Source organism: Gigantopelta aegis, chromosome 13, assembly GCF_016097555.1.
Source record: "Gigantopelta aegis isolate Gae_Host chromosome 13, Gae_host_genome, whole genome shotgun sequence".
NCBI classification, from domain to species: domain Eukaryota; kingdom Metazoa; phylum Mollusca; class Gastropoda; order Neomphalida; family Peltospiridae; genus Gigantopelta; species Gigantopelta aegis.
The window spans coordinates 2576851-2590077 of record NC_054711.1 but is presented as its reverse complement, the minus strand read 5'-3'; the positions used below and the strand labels follow the sequence as shown (position 1 = coordinate 2590077).

The 13227-nt window shown below is 39.4% G+C and overlaps 1 protein-coding gene across 1 annotated transcript in view; it reads left to right on the top strand.

Moving 5' to 3' along the window:
- LOC121387601 overlaps window positions 1-13227 on the top strand; it is a 251086-nt gene that overhangs the window by 45235 nt on the left and 192624 nt on the right. Inside the window, exons 15-22 of the mRNA XM_041518760.1 lie at window positions 1136-1414; window positions 2918-3046; window positions 5440-5624; window positions 7209-7445; window positions 9491-9598; window positions 10962-11159; window positions 11767-11973; window positions 12992-13129. Of these exons, the coding sequence (XP_041374694.1) occupies window positions 1136-1414; window positions 2918-3046; window positions 5440-5624; window positions 7209-7445; window positions 9491-9598; window positions 10962-11159; window positions 11767-11973; window positions 12992-13129 (1481 nt within the window). The remainder of the gene's footprint in view (window positions 1-1135; window positions 1415-2917; window positions 3047-5439; window positions 5625-7208; window positions 7446-9490; window positions 9599-10961; window positions 11160-11766; window positions 11974-12991; window positions 13130-13227) is intronic.

The following is a 13227-nucleotide window of genomic DNA, read 5'->3' as shown; positions in this document are numbered from 1 at the left end:
GAGTAATATTAAACTGATGGCTGTCTCATAATAACAGTTTCTGGGATGAGTAATATTAAACTGATGGCTGTCTCATAATAACAGTTTCTGGGATGAGTAATATTAGACTGATGGCTGTCTCATAATAATAGTGTCTAGGATGAGTAATATTAGACTGATGGCTGTCTGATAATAATAGTGTCTAGGATGAGTAATATTAAACTGATGGCTGTCTGATAATAATAGTTTCTAGGATGAGTAATATTAAACTGATGGCTGTCTCATAATAATAGTGTCTAGGATGAGTAATATTAAACTGATGGCTGTCTCATAATAACAGTTTCTGGGATGAGTAATATTAAACTGATGGCTGTCTCATAATAACAGTTTCTGGGATGAGTAATATTAGACTGATGGCTGTCTCATAATAATAGTGTCTAGGATGAGTAATATTAGACTGATGGCTGTCTGATAATAATAGTGTCTAGGATGAGTAATATTAAACTGATGGCTGTCTGATAATAATAGTGTTTAGGATGAGTAATATTAAACTGATGGCCATCTCATAATAATAGTTTCTAGGATGAGTCATATTAAACTGATGGCCGTCTCATAATAATAGTTTCTAGGATGAGTAATATTAAACTGATGGCTGTCTCATAATAATAGTGTCTGGGATGAGTAATATTAAACTGATGGCTGTCTCATAATAATAGTGTCTGGGATGAGTAATATTAAACTGATGGCTGTCTCATAATAATAGTGTCTGGGATGAGTAATATTAAACTGATGGCCGTCTCATAATAATAGTGTCTGGGATGAGTAATATTAAACTGATAGCTGTCTGATAATAATAGTTTCTAGGATGAGTAATATTAAACTGATGGCTGTCTCATAATAATAGTTTCTAGGATGAGTAATATTAAACTGATGGCTGTCTGATAATAATAGTTCTTAGGATGAGTAATATTAAACTGATGGCTAATTTTAATCAGATTGGCGCTGAGATGTCGTTTAACTGACATTTTCCCCCTGTCCTTGTATTCTGATCTGTGTGTGTTTTTAGAGAAGCTATAGAGATTTCAAATTGTGCTGAGGTGTCGTTTCAAAGACAATTTTCCCACTTTCCTTTCATTCTTTTCTCTCTTGTTTTTAGAGAAGCTATAGAGAACGACTGCCCAAGTGGAACGTATGCCACAGGTAACGCCACGGAGTGCACGGTTTGTCCAGCAGGGAAGAAATGTCCGAACGTCGATGGATCTGGAATCGCTGACTGTGCGGCCGGGACGTATTCTGTGAAGGGATCTATCGAGTGCACAGACTGTCCACCTGGGTTCGGGTGTCCAAGCGTTGACGCCAGTGACCTGATTGAGTGTCCGCCGGGGACGTACTCCAAGGGAAAACAGCAGACCTGTACAGAGTGTCCACCTGGCTTGTGAGTGCTTTTGTCTTTATTCGTGTCCCGAGTCTGGTTACCGATCTTATCGGAGGTCGGACTCTAGATGTGCGTGTTCGAAACCCCAGTGGTATATGAGCATGTTAAACTAGTTATCTAGTTATTTCTGTTTATATATTAAATGATGGGATTGGTCAACAGGCATAGCCTATCTTTATCGTTGGTCGGGGTCATTACAGTTGCCATGATTTCAAGTAATGATGTCAAGTAATGATGTCATATTGATTGTCGTTTATGCAGAGTACAAATAGTTACCATAACTACATGTAACAGTGTTATACTTGCTGACATTTATGGTGTATGTTAGTTACCATAAAAACCCATGTAACATCGTTACACTTATTGATTGTCGTTTATGCAGAGTACAAATAGTTACCATAACTACATGTAACAGTGTTATACTTGCTGACATTTATGGTGTATGTTAGTTACCATAAAAACCCATGTAACATCGTTACACTTATTGGGCGGGACTTAGCCCAGTGGTAAGGCGCTTGCTCGATGCCCGGTCAGTGTGGGATCGATCCCCATTGTTGGGCCCATTGGGTTATTTCTCGTTCTAGCCAGTGCACCATGACTGGTATATCAAAGGTCGTGGTATGTACTACCCTGTTTGTAAGTTACATAAATATATATAAATAATATTTTCATATACTTACCATTTGTGACACCCAATAGCCCATGTGTATTTTTGTGCTGGGGTGTTGTTAAACATTCATTCATTCATTATTTCATTCATTGCTGCTAAACGAAAAGAGTAGCCCATGAAGTGGTGACAGCAGGTTTCTTCTCTCTCAATATCTGTGTGGTTCTTAACCATATGTCTGACGCCATATAACCGTAAATAAAATGTGTTGAGTGTGGCGTTAAATAAAACATTTCCTTTCTTTCTATTACACTTATTGTAATTTATACATTGTACATTACAGTTACCATGACTACATGTAACTGTTATATTTATTGTCATTTATACATTGTACATTACAGCTGCCATGACTACATGTAACAGTGTTATATTTATTGTCATTTATACATTGTACATTACAGCTGCCATGACTACATGTAACAGTGTTATATTTATTGTCATTTATACATTGTACATTACAGTTACCATGACTACATGTAACAGTGTTATATTTATTGTCATTTATACATTGTACATTAGTTGCCATAACTAATGTACATGTAACACATTGTTATATTTTTTATCATTTATACAATGTATGTTAGTTACCATAACTCCATTGTCATTTATACAAGGTTAATTAGTTACCAGAACTACAAGTAACTGTTACGCTTATAGTCATTTACACAATGTACATTACAGTTACCATGACTACAGGTAACTGTTATATTTATTGTCATTTATACAGTGTACATTACAGTTTCCCTAACTACATGTAAGTGTTACACTTACTGTTGTTTGTACATTGTTCCTTTGTTGCCATGACTACATGTAGTAATGTTGTATTTGTTTTCCAGTAACTGCCCCGTGACCACGATGGATCTGAAGATTGCCTGTGTGGATGGGACGTACTCCGTGGGAAACCAGACAACATGTACGAGCTGCCCACCAGGCTATGAGTGTCCTGACAAGACCACCGCCACAGTGTAAGATTAACCCTTTAAACTCAGTGTAAGATTAAACCTTTAAACACAGAATAAGATTAACCCTTTAAACTGTAAGATTAACCCTACAGACAGGATGCACAAGCTGTCCACCAGGATACAAGACCAGAGCCACAGTGTAAGATTAACCCCTTTAAAGTCTGTGTAAGATTAACCCTTTAAACTCAGTGTATGATTAACCCTACTAGACAATGTGCATGAGCTGCCCACCAGGCTACGAGTGTTCCGATTAACCCTTTAAGCTCTGTAAGATTAACCCTACCAGACAACGTGCACAGGCTGCCCACCAGGCTACGAGTGCCAGACCACCGCCACAGTGTAAGATTAACCCTTTTAAATCAGTGTAAGATTAACCCTTTTAAACACTGTGAATCACTTTGGACAAGACCATTTCAGCTTAGTGAACAGTATGAGTGTCCTGACAAGACCACCACCACCAGTGTAAGATTAACCCTTAAACTCTGTAAGATTAACCCTACCAGACAACGTGCACAAGCTGCCCACCAGGCTACGAGTGCTGGACCACCACAGTGTAAGATTAACCCTTTAAACTCAGTGTAAGATTAACCCTTTAAACTCAGTGTAAGATTAACCCTTTTAAACACTGTGAATCACTTTGGACAAGACCATTTCAGCTCAATGAACAGTACAAGTGTCCTGATAAGAAGACCACCACATTATCCCTTTCAACACTGTATACGATTAACCCTTTAAACTCTGATTAACCCTTTAAACTCTTAAGCTTCGACACCTAAGAGGTAGAGGCTGGGGGACACAGATCTATGAAATAAAAGTTGATTGAACATGCTCATCTTTGAAGTAGTCTTTTGGCTTATCTGTTATCAAGGTTTCTAGAATTTTTACAAAATCCACTAGCTATGAGATCAGTGATTTAAACAATTTACTAGCCACACTTAAAAATTCACTAGCCTTACTTTACTTAATACAATTTTACTAAGAGTAATAATAAGATATGTTACCCAAAGAGGTTGAGTCCGTAACCATATGTCCGATGCTGTATAACCGTAAATAAAATGTGTTGAGTGTGTCGTTAAATAAAACATTTCCTTCCTTCCTAAAGAGGGAGATAGCGATTAAAAACACTAAGATTGGGAGGTGGGGTTGAGGGCAGGATATTCATATTTACAGAATAGATTTAAATGCAGCAATTGACAACTCTTTTTCACTAGCCCTTGGGCATGGCAATAGTAGTTATTTACTAGCCCAACATGGAATATCATCAGCCATGGGAGTGGGGCTACCATAATCTAGAAACCCTGCTTATGAGATTTGTAAATACAAACTCAACTCAATGTTGTAATTTGTGGAAAAATAATTTAAACACTGATTAAAGCCTCTGTATATGAAAAACAGTTGAACATCATTATCCTGATGTTAAAAGGATAGAAGCAAACAGTTGGAGATAGAAGTGGGTAAAGACAAACGCAGTGGGCTGAATGTATGAATCCTGTTATTCTTGAACGCTGTTCTTTAAGCATTGTAAATGTCTCTATAGCAGGGATAGCTCTGGGTCAGCAGAAAATTTCGCCAAATTATCTATAAAACTTCAAAAACTGCAGAAACCCAATTATTTTGTATCAAACTATCAATTGTTACATGAAATTATTTCGCCAAATGAAAATAAAATTCGCCATTTGTTTTTGAAATTCACGGTTTGAGAATTTGGCCTGAGCTCTGGTCTATAGTTACACGTGTAAGCGCTGTAAATTTGGCCTGAGCTCTGGTCTATAGTTACACGTGTAAGCGCTGTAAATTTGGCCTGAGCTCTGGTCTATAGTTACACGTGTAAGCGCTGTAAATTTGGCCTGAGCTCTGGTCTATAGTTACACGTGTAAGCGCTGTAAATTTGGCCCAATATTGTTTTGACAAAAATTGTGTCATGGGACCAATTCCCGATCTAAAGATTTCCTGGTCTAATAAAATTACAAAGATCGAATTAACAATAATTGTGATGAGTGAAACTTGTGTAGTGAATTGTAACATAATAAATATATAACAACTGTTGATGAAACATTTCTTTAAATGTCAAATAATTTCAAATTTCATAGTAGTTTGTTTTAAATGATTGGTGGATGAAGATAATAAACTTAGTTACTGCACAGAAACCACCTTTTCAACTCAAAATTACCAAGTATTTTCCATTGAAAAATTAAAAAAAACGGAATCTGACATAATCTTTATTAATTTATTCTCATTTGGTCTATTATTATTTCTGGTGAGTGTTGTGTGCAAAACGGCGGGAAATATGAATTGGGGGAATGCACTGAATACAATGTACAGTGTGTCGACTGGCATGACGTCGGGATCTCGCCTGCATTATCCAGAAGGTTAAATGTTGAATAACTGAATTTCAGAACTGCGTGTCAGCCTGGCGCCTACTCTCTGGGTGGCGCCAAGCAGTGCAGCGTGTGTGAAGAAGGCTACAAGTGTCCCGACGCCACACAGGGACCGGAGTTGTGTCCCTTGGGATCCTACAGCAGCGGCTCATCAACTAACTGCACGACGTGCGAGGCTGGGTCTTTCTGCGCTGAACGAGAACGTAAGTCTCTATTCATAATTTTCACTGGTGTTTATCATATTATTGTATAACCGTAACAAAGTCAGAAGGCAAGATGTATATATTCAGGGGCCTAGCTTTGGATTTTCAGGTGCAATCTGGTTAAAATTAGCTCTACTGGTCTGCCAGTAGATCTAACAGCATTGCGTGGACTCCCATGTACAGGTGACATTTCATCTATAAATAACAATTTAAATATCGACCAATTACACTTCGCCTTTTATAGCATTATTCGGGAGCATGCAAATTCTAAACATATCGGGCGAGACTATTTATGCAAGAGGCGAACTTGTTGGTCTATTTCAACATTAAAAAACAGGAGGAAATGTGCAGTAATAAACTCTGGATTGTATACTAGTATAAACAGATTTGATGGCTATACCATCACGGTGGTTTTTTTGTCTTGAAACAAATTTTATTAAATGTTATATTGAAATTAGTTAATTCACCCGAATCATTTTGTATACCCTCGGCGTAATCCCGAATGTAATCAAATTCTTTTCAAATCACTGGCATGATTTTGCAAGTAAGGTTTTGATTGGTCGAATGAAAGGTCAACTGGACATGAGCTCCAACGGGGTGCTGTTAGATCCACAAGTCATAGTAATTAACCAGTGGAGCTAATTTTAATTAGATTGTTTCTGGTGGTATGCAAACATTTTCGGCGATGGAATAAAACACTATTGGCACAGGGCATACACACATTTACATTATATATATTTTAATAAAAAAAAACAGTATTTATAATCTCAGATGGTACGCAGCTGCGTACCTGCGTATATGGAAGCTAGGCCCATGTATTAGTCCCCTACCGATCCAACCAGGTAGGACTATAGATCCCACATATAGCTTTTCGGACCCATTTTCTCTAAATAAGTCAAGATTTGTGTATATCTTTATTATCACAGACATTATACTGCTACAGATCAAGTTTGACTTTCATGGCGATTTACTAATTTTTCAAACAGTTATGGCCCTTAAATTTAGGAGATAAGAAAATATGTTGTGTTTTTTACCCCATAAATATATGGATGAAGTTCGTAGGCACTTTATCACAAACAGAACAGCACATACCACTGCCTTTGATACCAGTTGTGGGACATTGGTTGGCAATGTCCCACAACTGGTATCAAAGGCTGTGGTATATGCTGTTATGTTTGTGTTGAAGTGCCTACAAACTTCGTCCATATATTTATTTTGACTTGTAAATCTGAACGACAAAACCGTGATCCGCAATCAAGACCGTATCTCTTCAAAATGCATTTGGCAAACTAGTGGTTGATTCAATGTGTCCAGGTGGACCCATTCTCCAATTGGGTTTTTAATCTGTCCCAATCAGTGCACCACAACTGGTATATCAAAGGCCATGGTATGTGCTATCCTGTGTGTGGGATGGGGTTTTTTTTCTAAGACTGTATTTTTCTGTCGAGAACAAGAACATAAGTTCCTCAAGTTGACATCCAATAGCCGTTGATTAATAAATCAGTATGCTCTAGTGGTGTCGTTAAACAAAACAAACTTTTAACTTTGGTGTCATAAAACGTGACAAATTTTATTTTATGTCAGTGTCAAGGAAATCTGAATGTCCGCCTGGAACGTACTCCAATAACGGATCCATCGCCTGCAAGCCGTGCGATGCAGGATACCAGTGTGCTGTCGCCTCCACCACTCCGGCGCCACCTGACGGAATGTGTGCAAAGGGAGGCTACTGCGATGGCAAGGATTTCTTCCCCTGTCCTGCTGGGACGTACAACCCGGTGAACGGGTCGATCGGCTTGTTAGCATGTCTTCCATGTCCATCTGGTGAGGTTTAAAAAATTTAAATTAAATTTAAAAAAATTTTTTTACTTACTTTTTTAAAATTTAACAATTGTTTTTAGAATTTTAGAATTTTTTATTTACTAATTTACATTACATTACTTTCTCTCCACCTCGTTTCTTCCCCATTTGGCAGCTCTTTCTATCTTTCAACTTTTTTTGCTGTTCACCTCCACATCCCAGTCCTTTTCTGTTAGCTTAGTTATAAAAACTTTTTTTATATATATACTCTTCAAAAAAAGAAACGCAAAAGGGTACAAATGGGTTATAACTCCGATTTTATGTTTCCTACCGATTCATGCTTTGTGAATATAAGGTCATTGCATGTCCCAAACACATTCCCATGGTTACATTCGATAAAACGCAGCTACTGTACAATAAAGTTCCAAAATATGAATATTCGCAAAAACGCAGCCACGTGCAAACCATGTCACCACTGCACGTGCGTTGTCTGCATGAACACCGACAGTATAAAAGTGCAGGGTGTTCGCTTGCCTGGCCTCTGTATCTGGCCGACAGTTGACAATCCAGGACATGCCACGTCTCGGTGAACCGCAGAGAAACAATGCCATCGGCCGACTAGACACAGGCGAATCCAGAACGGCCGTTGCCAGGGCATTCCATGTGTCCCCAAGCACCATCTCCAGACTGTGGGACCGTTACCAGCAACATGGATCAACACATGACCTCCCTAGATCCGGTCGACCACGGGTCACTACCCCCGGGCAGGCCCGCTACATCCGGGTACTCCACCTTCGGGAACGATTGACTACTGCCACCTCCACAGCCGCAGCAATACCAGGTTTGCGCAGGATATCCGACCAGACCGTATGGAACCGCCTACGTGAGGTAGGAATTCGTGCCAGACGTCCAGTTCGAGGTGTCATCTTAACACCACAACACCGTCGACTCCGACTGCAGTGGTGCCAGATTCATCGACAATGGCCTCAACTGCGATGGAGACAGGTGTGGTTCAGTGACAAGTCCCGATTTCTGCTCCGATGTCATGATGGAAGATGTCGCGTGTATAGGCGTCGTGGTGAACGTTATGCGGCAAACTGCGTGCAGGAAGTGGACAGATTCGGCGGGGGTAGTGTCATGGTGTGGGCAGCCATCTCACACACTGGCAGAACTGACCTGGTCCACGTGCAGGGCAACCTGAATGCACAGGGCTACATTGACCAGATCCTCCGGCCACACATCGTTCCAGTTATGGCCAACGCCAACGCAGTGTTCCAACATGACAACGCCAGGCCTCACACAGCACGTCTCACAACGGCTTTCCTACAGAACAACAACATTAATGTCCTTCCTTGGCCATCGATATCACCGGATTTGAACCCAATTGAGCATCTATGGGACGAGTTGGACCGACAGCGACAACCACAGCCCCAGACCCTTCCCGAGCTGGCAGCAGCCTTGCAGGCCGAGTGGGCCACCATCCCCCGGGACGTCATCCGTACTCTGGTTGCTTCAATGGGCAGGCGGTGCCAGGCAGTTGTCAACACACGCGGAGGCCACACCCGGTATTGACTCCAGATGACCTTGACCTTGGTGGTGTGTCCTATCACTTACTCACAATGGACTAGAGTGAATTGTGAACAATCCTGCAACATTTGGTAATTATCGGACTCACCATTCAATAATTAAATCAATTCTCCAAATGTTACGACAATGTGGTTTTGCGTTTCTTCTTTTGAAGAGTATATTAATTTATTGCAACTTGGTAAAATTGAGTTTTTCCCGCATCCCACCTCTAGTACCTCACGATCAGTATTATTGTTTTAAAAATTCAGGATATTACTGTGATGTTTTAGTATAGAATATTACTGTGATAAATAATATATAATTCAGGATACTATGTGATGTTTTATAATTTCAGGATATTATTGTGGTGTTTATAATTTCAGGATCCTATTGTAATGTTTTATAATTTCAGGACCCTATTGTGGTGTTTTATAATTTCAGGATCCTATTTTGGTGTTTTATAATTTCAGGATATTAATGTTTTTTTGTTGTTGTAATTTCAGGATACTATTGCGAGGGTCCTGCTGTAGATGACTATGAGCAGTATCCATGTCCCATCGGCCACTACTGCTTGAAGGGAACAATCATGAGAACCCAGTACCCATGTCCCGGTTAGACTTTTAGATCACTGTACAGAAATGTAACTACAGTTAAACCTAGATCATGCCGAATCTAATATTTATCGGATTTAGACAGGATCCAGTGTTTAGAGGGTCGCATTTTAGAAATGAGAAAATTCAGAACCATGAAACTTGGCCGGTTTTGACAGGATTTCAATTTATTCAGGGTCCGTTTTAGACAGGTTTCACTGTATTTTATAGACAGGGCTGCCACAGAATCTAGTGGTATCGTTAAACAAAACAAACTTTAGCTGAAGACCATGTGTCAGAATTACCAAATGTTTGACATCCAATAGCAAATGCTCCAGCCAGTGCTCTACGACTGGTATATCAAAGGCCGTGGTATGTGTTATCCTGCTTGTGGGATGGTGCATATAAAAGATCCCTTGCTGTTAATCGAAAAGAGTCCCCCCATAAAGTGACAACAGCTGGTTTCCTCTCTATATCTGTGTGGTCCTTAACTATATGTATGACGCCATATAACCGTTAATAAAATGTATTGAGTGCGTCGTTAAATAAAACATTTTGTTCCTTCCTTCATGTATGCATGTTCATTATTACTAGTGTAATGTACATTGAAACATCTCAAAACCAGACCCTCTGTAAACTGGAATTTCCGTAAAACTTTTTTTTTAAATCGGTACAGAACTTAACCTCTCTAAAGCGTTTCACTCTAAAAAGCGGACATTTTTCTTGATCCCACGTGTGTCTTGTTAGAAGAGTCTTACTACATGTAATGTACAGTGAAACTCCCGTATACCAAACACCCTCGGAACCAAGTAAAAAGTCTGGTTTTAAGAGGTATCCGGTTTAGAGAGGTTCTCTTCTGCACAGATATTTAAAAATGAACCATGAAAAATGTCTGGTTTTGAGGGAATTCCGGTTTACAGAGGGTCCGGTTTTGAGAGGTTTTACTGTATAATATTACACATGTATAATATATTTTTTATTTTACATATTATATACAATATGTCTAGCCTATAACATGTCCCCAACCTTGTCATTAAAAAACATTGTTTCTAGGGTTAAAAAACTTTTAAAAAATACTTTAATTAATCAATGTGCTCTAGTGGTGTTTAGAGATCATTCCTTTCCTTTCAGTGAACATTTTGTTAATGTTGTTTTTATTAACAACAGTTTGCAATCGCTTGAAAATTGAGTAGCAACAAGTATTTAACATTAATTTTTAGAATTGTGTAGCATTCTCTGAAATTTGTGTAGGGAATCACAATGTGCTACTAGAATAAAATTGATCTTTAACGACACCCCAGCATGAAAAATACATTGGCTGTGGTACTGAACAAAATGTTCCCTGCCTTAAAAAAAAAAAAATCTTGAAACTTTTCCTGTGTAGGTGGAACGTTCAACAACATGACGAACTCTACGAGTTCCCAGGAGTGTCAGCCGTGTCCCGAACGGAGGTACTGTCCTCAGGGAACTCCCGACCTCGGCTACGAGTGTCCCGCCGGCTTCTACTGTGTCGGAAGTCAGGCCTCCGGATTTCAGAATGCCTGTCCGATCGGAACGTACGGACCTTCAACAGGATTTATGAGTAAGATGTGATTTTCTGGTTGCTAGATTAGTTAATCTGTGATAGTGTGATTTATGAGTAAGATGTGATTTTCTGGTTGCTAGATTAGTTAATCTGTGATACAGAATAGTGATGTTATGATTAGGGTCAAGCAGATTTATGAGTAAGCTGTAATTCTGGTTGCTAGATTAGTTATCTGTTTTGGTGTGATTTATCAATAAGCTGTAATTCCTGTTGCCATATCACAGATTAGTGATGACATAAACCAAATTTATGAATACGCTGTAATTGTGATTGCCAAATCACAAATGGATTTATGAGTAAGCTGTAATTCTGGTTGCTGAATCACAAATGGATTGAAGATTAAGCTGTAATTCTGGTTGCTGAATCACAAATGGACTGAAGATTAAGCTGTAATACTGGTTGCCAAATCACAAATTAGTGATGGTATGGCAGCAAACTCAGGACGGGCTGGTGAAGAGGAGTTATTTTTCCTGTCCTCATTTTCAAACTGCCTGCCATAGTAAGATATTTCCAACTTACAAAGCCTGTTATAACAACTAAAATTACAATTCTGTGTTTCTTTTCAGTTTGATAGTATACATTTTTAAAATGAAACTGTTTTCAGACTCGACTGAATGTGAACCGTGTCCGGCAGGGTTTTACTGTCCGTGGGGCACCCAGGCGGAACCGAGAGTCTCACCGTTGCCATGTAACCCAGGGACATACAACCCAGACGCCCAGACGGGACATCCAATCAACTGCAAGCAGTGTGTGGCTGGGTTTGCCTGCCCGTTCATCAACCAGACTACCTCCACTCTTCCATGTAAAGAAGGTAATAATGGTGTAACATTTTATTTATTTATTTTAGTTATTTACAATTTATTAACATGGTAATATTCACATGCTAATAATTCACATCCTAATAATTCACATAATGTTAAAGTATGCGTTGCCGTGACAAATACATCAATCATACCACCTCCACTTTTCTGAATAAAAAAGATAAGTAACAAGAGTTAAAAAAGCTCTGGATTTTTTTCAGAATGTTTTAATTTGATGTTGCTTGAAATCTTTTCCTGTCATTGATATTTGAAGAAAGTTCACAGTAAACCCATACTTTTCAAGACCCTGCAGTTTTTTCAGTTTTTGTTGTCCATTGTTGATTTGTGTGTTTGATGGGTGGGAGTGGTCGGAGGAGGAAAAGTCTACATGTCAGACTTTCTCCTGACACTGATTCCATCCTCATTGTGTATTGTCCCCAGAAAAATAAGCAAGGTCAAGGTTAGGGGGCCTTGAATCATTGCTGGAGAGAGAGAGAGAGAGAGAGAGAGAGAGAGAGACAGACAGAGAGAGAGAGAGAGAGAGAGAGAGAGAGAGAGAGAGAGAGAGAGAGACAGAGACAGAGACAGACAGACAGAGAGAGGGGGAGAGAGAGAGAGAGAGACAGACAGACAGACAGAGAGGGGGAGAGAGAGAGAGAGAGAGAGACAGACAGACAGACAGACAGACAGACAGACAGACAGACAGACAGACAGACAGACAGACAGACAGAGAGAGAGAGAGAGAGAGGGGGTGGGGAGTGGGGGGGAGTGAGTGAGTGACAGAGATTTATATACCTACCTTTGTTTGACACCCAATAGCTGATGTATATTTTTTGTGCTGATGTCTTATTAAACATTCATTCATTCATTCATTCATTCATTCATTCATTCATTCATTCATTCATTCATTCATTCTGTTCATGGATACATCCCACTAAGGTTCAAGCAAAGAGAAGATGACAAATGTTTCATTCAAATTTGTGTGCTGTATTTTTAATTATTAAAATAATTATTTATTTCTGTTTGTAGGTCATTACTGTCCCCCGGGCACCATCACGGAGGACCAGTTTCCCTGCCTACCAGGGACGTACACGGGCCACACAAACCTGACCAGTGCTGATGAGTGCAGCGCTTGTCCACTCGGAAAATACTGCGGATTTGGTGTTGGTACGTTGGCAGGGCTTGAAAAATCTTAATTCTGATGTAACCAGAATTCTATCTACTCTTTGTTTTTGCTTTTTTATTGTTGGTTTTATTTAAAAATT